This window comes from Cebus imitator, unplaced genomic scaffold (genome assembly GCF_001604975.1).
Source record: "Cebus imitator isolate Cc_AM_T3 unplaced genomic scaffold, Cebus_imitator-1.0 Scaffold42, whole genome shotgun sequence".
Taxonomy (NCBI): Eukaryota; Metazoa; Chordata; class Mammalia; order Primates; family Cebidae; genus Cebus; species Cebus imitator.
Window position 1 is genome coordinate 18,211,340 of NW_016107357.1, and position 12,684 is coordinate 18,224,023.

Here is a 12,684-nt window from a genome sequence, read left to right on the forward strand (position 1 = left end):
GTTAAACTTCCAAGGTAAGCCAAGACAAATATTTCCCTGTAAAGCGACCAAAAGAACCTTAACACCTCTCAAGATTTCAGTTCCCAAGTTGTCAGTGACCAGCAGACCTTCAACCTCTCTCCATCTTGTTTACATACTATAGAATTTCATTGGCTTTAACATACTTGTATATAACATGCTTGAGACATGTATACATTATAGGATGGCTAAATCATACTAACATGAACGAATACCATCTGTAGTCACCACATTATACAAAAGATCCCTTGAACTTATTCCTGATATTTTGTAGCCTTTGATCAACATCTTTCCATCTCATCCTCTACAAACCCCCCAGTAACCACCATTCAACTCTCTACTTCTACAAATTCAACTTCAAGACTATACATTGAAGTGGGAGCATGTGGTACATTTTCTATGCCTGGTATTTTACCTAACATTTTCCTCTAAGTTTATTTATGTCACATATGACAAGACTTCCTAAGACTGAATAGTCCATTGTATACATACGCCATTTTCTTCATCCATTGATAGAAACTGATTTAACCTCTCAGCTACTGTGAGTAGTGCTGTGATGACTATGGGAGATATTTCATCAACCTACCAATTTCACTTCTTTGGATACATACAGACTAGTGGGATTGCTGGATCATGGGGGTAGTTCTATTTTTTTTTTCCAAGAAACTCCCTAACATTTTCTATGACGTCTATACTAATTTCCATTCCCACCTACAGAGTTCAAAGGTTCCGTTTTCTCTACATCTTCACCAACACGTCTTTCCTTTTTGATAATAACCATTCTGATGGGTATGAGGTGATCTCATTTGTTTTAATTTGCATTTCCCTGATAAATGAGGATATGTAGTATCACTGATTTATTGGTCATTGGTATATCCTTTGAGATACCCATGTCCTTTGCCCATTTTTATTTGGGTTCCTTGAGTTACATTTTAGACACTAATCCTTTATCAGAAGTATGACTTGCAGTTTTCTCACTCCACAGCCTTTCTCTTCCTTGACTTTGGAAAGCTCATTTTTTTGAGTCAAACGTGAACAGGAACACCCTGGCTAACATACAAGAGAAAATCCAGTCTAATAGGATCTGTAGTTAGACTCAAGTGTCAAACCAGAGAGATATGAACAGACAGACATAGAACCCCTTTCACAGTTTCACAGACAAGCATGACGAGGGAGCTGACACTGCACTAACAGAAGAATTTGTTTCCAAAAATAGGTATCCACCCTCAAGGAATTTAGGGGAGCAAGGACTGTTCCACAGCTAGTATGAAGGCAAAACAAGGCAGGGAAAGCGGAGGCTGACAGCTGTGCCGTGGAAAGCTACCCCACTGTTAGAATAAGAGGCTACGTTGCCATGTACACATTCTACAAGGTCAGTTAGCAAGAGGCACACAAGAAATGAAAGGCGATTTTTTCCAGAAAAAAAAGATAAACAGGGATGAATTATACTATTCTGGATTGATCAGAACAATCCTTTTGCTGGAGAGGAAAGAGCTAATGTTTTGACTAGAAATGAGTTAAACCCGTTTGGAGGAGGGTGAATAAGAGTTTGGGGTAATCTTTTGTGAGTTACTTGATGGAGGCTGTTTAAAATTAAACAGATGCCCCCCAAATTAAGCAGGTTTCACGGGGCCTCTGAGGGGGGAAAAAATCAAGTTTCTGCTTTAGCTAAGAGGCTATTATTAAACTATAAGTCAATGGTTCAAACCGACTTCGAGTAGCAATTCGACTTCAAGCTAGATTTTGGGCAGAGACTATTCAATTCAGAGATGTTTCAGTCTCTCCTTGTAACACTCTGTAGTCAGACTAATTTTTAAAAGATTGTTAGAAACCCAGGAACACTATATCTGTAGAAGTATGTTCAATATAATTACTCTTATTCTGAAAAGAGGTTTCATGGTAAAATGTGGAAAATAAGTTTTGTTCCCTTTGAAAGTATATAGTATATTAATATAAAAATCCCAGAAACCCTGCTAGAGAGAACCTGGCAAGTCCTAGGTAGAGGCTTGAGTGCCAGGGTTGTTTTCTTTGGTTGACTACAGCATGCATTGGTTGGTACACGTGTTACCACCCTCCTTAGAGGGGCAAATGACCTATAGGCCAGGTTCTGTGTTAAGCTCTTCTCTTTCGGCAACTCAGATTCCTGGCTTATCAGGTCAATTGCATTTAGAGGACCGTGTATACTTTGTTTTACAGGGATAGGCTTAAAAATTATGCTCCTATCTGTTTCCTCATAGAAAAAGATGAGACTTAGCAATTCTCTTCTGCATTTACCCAACTTTTTTCCTTTAATCATCTGACATTTGTCAGAGTTGCTGAGGAAGCCTTCCTGCTCGTTGCTTTATTCCCAGTGCCTCCTATGCTGCCTATATGGGCAATCTACATTTTAATTGGGTAGACTTGAGTCATAACACAACTAGCTAGAATACCTCTCTGCCAGCAGCAGCTGTTGAGCACTTGAAAGTCTGGTTAGTGTAAGAATTTTAGTTTAGAACAGGTACTATTCAGCTATTGGAAAATGGTTGGGTCTAAGTTTTTCCAACAACCTAATATCTAGAAGTACATAGTATTTCCAATTAATGTTTAACATTAAAATTAAAATTTGCTGTGAGTATACTGGTTCAGAGATTAAGAAAGCAAAACCTTGAATATATTAAAATATTCAATATTAAATTAAGCTTCATCTGATTGCCAAGGTAGCTTGTAGTTATACTTGAGTTGTAGAACCTAGTCACCCAGGACTACCCCACTGTGGCCAGTCTACCCTTCTCTAAACGTCTCAGCCTTCAGCACAGGTCAACACACAGACCTTTGCATGTAGCATAGCCATGATCTCCCCCAGCCACTATCTTTCCATAAGCCTAGAACGACCTTTTATGAAGCTGCATCTATGCTACCACTGGTAACTAGTCTTTGTGAAGAACTCAGTTTTCAGTATCATGGGGAGTTAAGAGTACAAGTTAGACTCCAAGTTTTAGCACTATCTGTTGTTCAAGGAGCCCTGGGCAAGTTATTTGACTTTCATCTCTCCTGTATTCTAGACATTGGGGATGAATGCATGCCTGTCATTTTCATGAGGCTCAAGTATGTTAACTTCAAGCTTCTCAGTTTGTTGCATGAAAAACACGTGTAGTATCCCTGTAAGGATAGTTTTTAGTCATTTGAAGTAGGCTTGCCTGACAACAGAGTAGCTGTTCAGGAGTGTAATACCTTGACTTGCTGAAACTTTACAAGTTATTCCCTGAAGAATAAGTAGGTGAAATTGTTAGAACCAGGATTAGTTTCAGAACTTCAGTGAAAACAGAGAATACCCTGGAGTATGGCTGACCAGCAGCATCAGTTACAAGAAAGTTCCTTAAAACAGGACATTTAACTTGAGAAGTCAGTGATGGTATCCCTACCCCATCCCCTTTAAAAAAGAACTAAGACTAGGAAACCACTTGTCAGTTCTGGCTCAAAACCAAGTCTCTAATGATCAAGCCACCTCCAGTTGGGCCAACCTATAATCAGATACCTTTTAGTTAAAGTTCTAGATGTTGGTTTAAGTCTGGTCCTCAGACCAGGGAAGATCAGCATCATCTAGGAAATGGCTAGAAAGGAGAGTTTAAACCTTTGTCCAGACCTACTGAATCCAACTCCCAGAATGGGATCAATCACCTGTTTCTACCAGCCCTCCCATGATCCTGAGGGACATTCAGGTTTGAGAACCAGTGATCTAGATTCATAATTACTTCTACCCTAGTTTCATTGATCTCATGGAAGAGTTTTATTCCATGTTCCGAGCTAAGGCCTCTACTAAGTGTGAAATTGTATCAGTTTTTATTCTATTCTCAGGTGAATACTGCCACCAAACTTGAGAAAATGACATGAACAGATGAACTCATCTCAAATTAATCTTTTACCTTTCAAATGAGCAGCTCAGCACAGGCTGAGAGTACAATCTGGTTTTATTGATACATTTGGTTGGGGTAATTCATCCGTTTCCTGATAGCCAAGTAGGATACTAACAAGGCTCCAAGGATCAAGGTCCCAGTAAGACCTGCCACCCACAGAAGTTTCGAGTCCACAGGAACACCTGGAGGATGGAAAGGTAGATTAGTATGTGCCAAAACCAAGTGGTTCAGTGTCCTGGCAAAGACTAGCAGTCTTCTGCTACTGGAAGGTCAATGTCTTGACTAGAACAATGAGGAATAGGAAGGAGGAAGGAGCTTCGGTTTCGCTGGTAGTTTGTTCGCTAGTTTGGTTTCGTCCCTCTTGGATACTTACGGAGCTTTTCTGGAGGGTCCTTAGTGGCCTGGAGTAGAATCATGGGGCCTTTGCTAGAAACACTAGCGGTAGTGCTCTGAAAACTGGTGTCAGAACTTCTTCTTCTTCCTGTTAGAGAAGTGAGACCTAGTAATTCATTGTTTTTTGCACACATAGGGCAGGGATAGAAAATGTTATGGTACAAGGCCAAGTCTCTCTATGTAAAGCTTGGTTCTGTGCCTTACAAAAATTCCATTAAGTATATAAATATGTACTTGAACAAGAGCGATTCTGTATCTGACGCCATTGCCTTAAAACATCTTTATACCAAAGTCCTGGTGAAACTATCTCTGAACTTCCATCCCTTTCTAAATAGAGTACTTTGACAGTAAGATGTTTGTAATTCAGAGATCTTTCCCTGTGATTCAAAGATAACTATTAAAACAACTTGGAGGCTGAGGTGCAGAGAAAACAATTTAATGAGAAAGTTTAGATCTGGTTTTCAAATGAAGTAAAACAATTTGATTTACTTGAAATATAAGTACAGCTTTATGTTTTCTGTATCCTGTTGTATTAAGAAAGATGCAAATGGAAAATGAGAAAGTGAAAAACAGGGCTGGGCACAGTGGCTCATGCCTGTAATTCAAGCACTTTGGGAGGCCGAGGTGGTGCATCACGAGGTCAGGAGATCGAGACCATACTGGCCAATGTGGTGTGGTGAAACCCCATCTCTACTAAAAATGCAAAAAAATATAGCTGGGCATGGTGGCACACACCTGTGGTCCCAGCTGCACACCTGTGGTCCCAGCTACTCGGGAGGCTGAGGCAGGATAATTGCTTGAACCCAGGAGGTGGAGATTGCAGTGAGCTGAGATCATGCCATCATGCCACTGCACTACAGCCTGAGTGATAGTGCGAGACTTCGTCTCAAAAAAAAAAAAAAAAAAAAAAAGGAAAAAAACAAAGGGGGGGGGGGGGGGGGGGGGGGGGGGGAACCACACTGATTTCTGGAGTTTGAGGCCAGCCCGGGCAACATAGTAAGATTCATCTCTATAAAAAATAAAACAGGTCAGGCCCAGTGGCTCAGATCTGCATTTCTAGCACTTTGGAAGGCCAAGGTAGGCAGATCACCTAGGTCAGGAGTTCAAGACCAGCCTGGCCAACATGGTGAAACCCCATCTCTATTAAAAATACAATTAGCTGGGTGTCTTGGCACATTCCTGTAACCACAGCTACTCAGGAGGCTGAGGCAGGAGAATCACTTGAATCCAGGAGCTGGAGGTTGCAGTGAGCCAAAAATCACACCATTGCACTACAGCCTGGACAAAGAAACTCCCTTTCAAAAAAAAAAATGAAAAGGAAGACCCTCAAGGAAAAAAAAAAAAGAGGAAATACCCAATAAAAAAAAAAAAAAAAAAAAAAAAAACTGGGCATGGTGGGACATGCCTGTAGCTCTAATTACTTGGGAGACTGAACTGGATCACTTGAGCTCAGGAGGTCAAGGCTACCATGAACTATAATCATGCCATTGTACTCTAGCCTGTGTGACAGAGCAAGAGCTAGTCAAAAAAAAAAAGGAGAAACAATGTAGAATTGTTTTAATTCTATTTGTCAGTTGTAGGACCTCAATCTAAGATGATTCTGTTCTTTAGAAGTAGGGATAATAAGCATATTTGAAGGTGTTAAATTATTTGATGAATTCTGCATAGTAAGCACTATTTAGTTACTATGCTGTGCCTCAGGGTCGCAGGAGGGCTGATACAGATGACTGGTCCCATTCTCAGAGCTGGAGGGGACTTAAAGCTTGAGGTGATGAATTCCACCTCACTCAGGCTAGACAAATATAGGTAGAACCAGATAGACATGTGGACCCACTGACTACCATTTAGAAGCATTGGCCCCAACCAACTGGAGAGGACATTCTAGGTCCAGTCCTTCTACTTATAGATCTTTAGGCTGCATTGCCAGACCTGTCAAGCAGGTATAGACGGGTTTGTCAACTATCCAGGTGTATTTTGTTAAAATGAGACATGAGATAGGCCATAAACTGCCTTGGCTCCTGGATGAATTCAAGTTTATATGGAAAAAGCTAAGATTGAGGGTTACCAGAATCCTTGTAGCTTGTTTTAGGAGACATGGGATTCTGGGAAGCTAGTCATCTTTGTTCTATGGCACTGTAAGTACTTAAAGAGTCCTTAATAAGATCAATCTTCAGCGTGAGTCATTTGGCCAGAGGCTAGGAAAGGTTAGACATGGGACTTAAGATTTATTCAAGTCTGTCCTCTCACATTAAGAGTTTGGATACGCACGGCTGAGATCAGGGCAGGATACCACACAGGACGGTGTCTCAGCAGGCTGGCAGACTGACACGCTGCAGTGCAGATACACCTGGGAGCCAACAGAATTCAGGTCATTTGTAGTACCACCATGCCATTTGTCTCCCCAGGAAGAAGTTCAAGGAAGTTATCAGAAAATTGATATGGTCCAAGTTGGTAACACAATAGCACTAAAGAACTAGAGTCCACTTGACAGATGTCATTCATGTGATTGGCAACAAGGGGTGCTCTGAGGCATTACCAACAGCCAGCACTAAAGGGCTTCCTTGACTGCTGGAGTAATAGAACATGGGAGGAGTTCTAAGCTGAGGAGGTTCAGAGCCCTGCTGAGGGGCATGGAAGGGAACATCCTACCGGTCCCCTAAGGGCCTGCTTCACAGCTGTAGGGTCCACAAAGCTGAAGGTGAAGATGCTGAAGCGCTGGTGGTGTGAGGGAAAGGGCAGATCCAAGGCTTTCTGGACTGGGATCAGCTGGGTCCGATAGTTGTCTCCAGTGTAGGGGCATCTAGACCAAGAGATCCAGCAGTCAGGATGGGCTTGACAGTCTCAACACAGATGCATGGAAGAGCCACTTACCCCTTTACCAGGATGGGCCACTGTGGCTGACTCAGGGGGTCTGTGCTGGGTGTTGCCCAGCACTCATGCAGCAACAGCCCTAGGTAGGGGTCTGTTCTGTGAAGGATGGAGACCTCCACGTAAATGGGATCCCGAAGCACCTTCACCACTGGGTAGTCACCAACACCATAGTAGGATCCATAGTTTTTATCTGCAAGAGGCCAAAATAAGGATTTAAAGTGGTAGCCTCTCAGTGACTTGAGGAACTGTCACCCCATGAAACAGCTCTAAGTGTCTTGCTACTAAGTCAGGATCTTCATGCCCCAGAAGACTGGATTTAGACTCTAGGCCAGCTGCTCCAGCCAAGGCAGTCATACCTTTGGCAATCTGAAGTTCCAGAGTGAGGGGTCCAGGCTGGGTCTCAGGAAAGGGCGGTGGGAGAGTGAAAACCTGGACGTTGACTGGGAGAGAGCTGCTACTTACTGAGTAGCTGCAGCTGACACGGAGCCTGCAGAGAAACAAGATTTTAGCTAGCTGGCTGTGGGAGGTGGGTGCCATCCTTTCTTAAGGAACCATTAAGTGCTAGACAGCCTTACAAATACAAAGGATATCATTCCTGCCCTGCCGGGAACTGTATTTTAGTTGGGGAGAGAAATACGCCAAGCAGGACCAACGTTTGACTTAGAGAGAAGCATAAAGAAATCAACATGTATCATGAGAAACAGATGCCTATAGTAGAGAAGATCAGGGAAGACCTTACAGGTATCTTGATATGAAGGTAAAAGAAACTTTAGAAGCAGGGAGAGCCTCACCCTATGTAGAACAAAGGCTGGAGGCAAGGGTGTGCTTGAGACCCTATGTGAGTTCCGTAGAAGAACCAGTCAGCAGTCAAGGAAGAGTGAGTGAGGGACTGAGAATGTTAGAAGTGAACAGGCTCGAGATGAAGTAGCTGTTTTATGCAGGGTCCTGATGCTCCTCTGAAAGCTTTCTTGTTTTTCCATAGCTTTAAGGTGTGTGATCCGATAGATGCAAGGTGTTAAAGGGATTCTTTTGGCTGCAGCATGGACCATGGAGAAGACCAAGACAGAATGGGAAAACGTCAGCTGAAAAGGAGACTGGAGAAGGACAAAATAAAGAAAATCCAGTTAAGGGAAATAGCACAGCTTCAGGTGAGCTTAAGGCTTAGGCGGATTGGAGACAGCAACACAGATGGCCTTAATCAAGTAGTGAGCAGTGCTATTAGTGAACCAAGGTAGCAGGCAGGTTCTCCTGTTGCCGAGGAGTGCTCATTTGTAGATTCAGGGCTTACAGAGAACTCCTGTTTTACGGAAGAGGGGAAATTGTTCTGGCCAAGCAGGGTCAGGTTACCCACGACCTTACCTGAAGATACTGTCACGAGTGACAGAGCCACTGCTCCCGTTTTTCACGTCTCTGGTTGCCACCAGTTCATTTTCATATACTGCTTGGTCTCCAGTGATCTACAGAAACAGATGGAGAAATCTTCATCGTTTCTAGTAGTATTATGCTGCTTGACTCCACTTGCTCTAAGTACCCAGCAACACTACCCTGTTGTATGTTACATTTCCTGTTCCTTCAGCAGAGGCAAGAACACACAGCAGCAACAAGCTGGCCAGTTACCCCTTTGCCTTATTTCAGGACAAAGGAATTGGAAGGGGAATTTGATTACCTAGAAGAGACAGCTGAAGCGCTACCAATTCCAGTCAGCATCCCTGGTTTCTTTCCTCTAAGCTTCGTTAAAGACAGCCCCTTAACTAGATCACAGCTGTGATGGCCTTAGCTAAACAACCAGGGGAGATTAATTTTCGGTGAGGAGGCATTCTCCTGCCCTAGAGACTCCCGAGCTCCAAGCAGGAGTCATGCGTATCCTTCATGGCAGAAGTCTTTCAGCTCTCCCCCATTAGTCACTGGGACGTTCCCACCTGACTTCCAGAGCCAGGAACAGAGCCCGACTGCTCACCTGTTTTGTGGTACCACAGGAAGTAAATGGAAAGCGGAACAGGACGAAGGCTTGCGTTGCTATCACAGGCTTACATACACTGTCATTCCTCAAGGTCAAGTGCACAGAATCCAACAGCAGCGGTGGCGAGGCCACGTTCCGAGACACAGCGATAGAGAAGTGGCCCTCTCGGGTACAGTCCAAAGTCACTGAAACAGAGCAGCTGGGTGAAGGCAGGTCCTCTCTCCCTTCATGGGGAGAACCAGATGACAGTCTAACCACTTCGTTACTTTTAATCCCACTGAGAAGTTAGTGTTCCCAGCTGATGACCTCAATGCAAGATCTCCCAGTTTAACCCAGGCTCTAAATGAGAGCATGGGGTTGAGTTTTGCCTCCCCCACTCATTGTGGGACCTCAAGCAAGGTATTGAGCCTCCTTACTTCAGTTTCGTGTGTAAGAAAGGGCTAGTCGCTCCTACCTATTTTGCTTGTCAGTTAAGGTCTTTGAATAGAGCATGCAATGTATTAGATTGGTGAAGTAATCGTAGCTTTTGCCACAATGAAATGTCCAAAGCCACTATTATTTCTGCACCAATCTATACATGCTCTTTGAGGGCGAGTTTATGTTAGAAAATATCAGTAGGACTTGAGACATGCAGAAAGCAACAGCTTTAAAGTGAGGCTCCCTAGACAATCCCAGGCCATCACCCTAAGTTGCTATTCCTTGGGGAAAAGTTAAGTTTCTGTCAATTAGCAGTTACCTGGCACTAGCAATTATCTGGCACATAGCCTTCGAGTCTGAGCATTATTGGTTTTATATCTGCATCTGTGAGAACAGACGATGGAAGCTGTAGAAAGGTCTGTTACATTGGGATCAAGGGTTCTAGGTCACATGGACAAATAGCCTGCTATCATTTGACATTTGCCTTCTGGGCAAACCCCCTCTCCGGTCTCACTGTAATTGGCACACTTCTTCAGCTGGTTGTAGAGGTGTGGTCGCTTACTCACCGGTGTTTCCGTAGTAGCAGGAATTCACCTCTCCAGGGCTGTAACAACAGCCCAGTTTCTCACAGTCTCCTCGAGAGATGGGTGAAGGTGCACATGGCAGCCTGTCCCTGGCTGGGATGGACCCACACCAGTCAGTACCTGGAGCATCTCGGGCTAGGTTTTGAAAAAGAGTAACTCAAGTTAGGTCATGGAATAGTCTTGAATACCCTTTTGTTACAAGCCATTGACATCGGATTCCCGTAGATCTATAGATGATTGAATTAGGTGTACCTATTCCATATTGTAGATACAGTCTTGGGAGGCTGTCAACATTAACTCACCTTGTAAGAGTGCCCTGACATTACTTTTTGAAAAAAGAATGCTGACAAGATCGGTGGAAGCAGTGGGGGCTCCTTACTCCTTTAAGTAACAATCCTTCCTTCTGTTCTTTAGAGGTTTCTCAAGCCCTAGTGTGGGTATGAGTTATCTGAAGATTGTTTTTGAGTTCAGGTCTGGTTCAGAACTGGGGTGGGGACTGTGATTCCTCATTCTATTAGCACTGCCCATCCCGGCTATGTATTGGGAAGCAAAGCAGTGAATTGTGAGTTTGAGTGTGTTCTGACTTTGAAGACAGGCTCTCAGGCAAGACTTTCTGGAGTAGGAACCATACGTCCCACCCTATTCCCTAGGGAAATGAAGAGCTAGCCCCCAGCTGATGGTATGGGAGGCTTGTGTCCTCGTCTCAGTGCACAGCCAGCTGCGTGGAGATGTTTCAAGTCCCCTTGCTAGCTTCAGATTTCTTCCCTATGATTCTTCCTATGGGTGAAAAGCCCCTGGTCCTGGGAGGGTTCTTTGAATCCCAGCTCTATCACTCATCAGTGATAGGCCCTTGGGCAAACTTCCTGGCAGGTGATAGAAGTAATGTTTACAGCACTGGGTTAGGATTAGGGAAGGTAACACCTGAGGTGCTTGCCCACAGTGCCTCGGTATTGAGGACTTTCAGTTGGTAGTTATCCTAAGGACTGCCCATGGAGGGGAGAGCTGGGAGATGATCCTTCGTTAGTGCCAGGTGTCACTGCACAGAGCCCATCAGAGAAAACCAAGAGCACCCTCACCACACCCAGAACGTGAGAGCTTCCAGCCTTTACCTAGAAGATCCCTGGGACACTTCAGCAGCTTCCTCTCTGTGACTGTCTTGTGTTTAGCTGCACCTGCTCCTTCAACTCCGACTGCCATGATGTAATGGGAGTCCTAGAGAGACAGGCCCTTGGGCATCAGCCTGGATAGTAGCATGAGGGTCTCCACCCAGCGTCCCTGGCTACTGAGTCATACTCACCCACTCAGTGACAAAGCAGCTGCTGTAGCTTGTTTCCAACACCACAGAGCTGCCCGGACCCTTTCTTATCCAGGTGCCACAGTCAGAGTCATTCTGCAGCTTGTGCAACAGCCCTTGCTTGTCTGGAGGAGTGGGGAGAGGTGAAAACACATGGCAGTCAGTCTCCATCGTCACCAGTGCCAGAGAGGACAGTCAGCCTTGCCATTAGACCCCAAGGAGCAGCTATCAGTAAGAGGAGCAAGAGGGAAATCACATTCAGATCAGATGCGGTTGTAACTTAGACTAGTTCTTTTGCAGAAAGATGTGAAAGGGGGAAAGTATCAAGACAGGAAGCCAGGGAGAACTCTTAGGTAGTAGAGAAGATGTATCATTGCTTGGCTAAGCAAGGCAAGTCATACAAACTTACCCCAAGATATTAGTACCGGAGGAGACGCTGCCTCCTGGCTGAGGTTTACAGTAAACTGGAAGCTCCCCAGTCCACAATGGAGCACACTGGAATAATCTGATGCCTCAGGCTTATGCTGGCCACTCAGAGCAAGAGATAATGATGCACACAGCAAGACGCACTGTGGCAGCCACATGATGCTACCAGGAGTTCCCGCTGGCTGGAAGCTCTCTACCTCCTCTCCCAAGAGCCAGTGGGTCTCCTGCCCAGATTCCTTTATATACAGAAGGCAGGCCTGGTTTCAGCTGCACATCTTTGTGACACTCAGGTGGGATGCCTTTAGAAAGGATAATTCTTTAGCTTCAGTTGCTTTGGGGCACAGTCAGCAGCTGCCTCAAATTAAACACCACAATCCAGGCAGACTTTGGAGCCCAAGAAAAATATAGTAACTTTTAGCTAACAAAAAGGAAAGAAAGCTTCCTCAGGGTTGCTCAGTATTGCACCTGTTCCACTAGTTTATTTAGCTTATTGACTTCAGAAGGCCTCCCTCTAGAATTTTGCATATTTGGGTATGGAACTGCCATCTATGAACTATGGGGTCTGGGTAAGTTGTGAACTCTGAATCTTGGTTTTCTCATCTGTAGAATGGGAATGCGATCTCCTGGCACTGGTGTGCTTGAGGATTAAATGAGAGATCCTAATGTCAAGTGCCTGGCACGGGGCTTAGCCAAGCAACGAGTGCTCAGTCAACATCGTTGGGTGGGAGTTGGGGCCCTTGAGAAGCCTTGTCACCTTCTCCATCCATTCTAGAAAAGTTTCCGTACAATTAGAGTCTGTTTTGAAATTCTATGAAAATCGAAACTTGT

General features: G+C 44.4%; 1 protein-coding gene across 1 annotated transcript; it reads right to left on the reverse strand.

Annotated features, from left to right (window-relative positions):
* Positions 1-3,938: 3,938 nt before the first annotated feature.
* ZP4 (zona pellucida glycoprotein 4) lies at positions 3,939-12,296 on the reverse strand. Its single transcript, XM_017526614.2, has 12 exons — positions 11,840-12,296; positions 11,434-11,555; positions 11,246-11,348; positions 10,119-10,271; positions 9,133-9,320; positions 8,535-8,632; positions 7,532-7,662; positions 7,176-7,365; positions 6,954-7,104; positions 6,573-6,651; positions 4,285-4,392; positions 3,939-4,093 (listed from the first exon to the last, which is right to left on the reverse strand). Exons 1-12 carry the CDS (start codon positions 12,012-12,014, stop codon positions 3,966-3,968), a joined length of 1,626 nt encoding a protein of 541 aa, XP_017382103.1. The 5' UTR covers positions 12,015-12,296; the 3' UTR covers positions 3,939-3,965.
* Between the last annotated feature and the right edge of the window lie 388 nt (positions 12,297-12,684).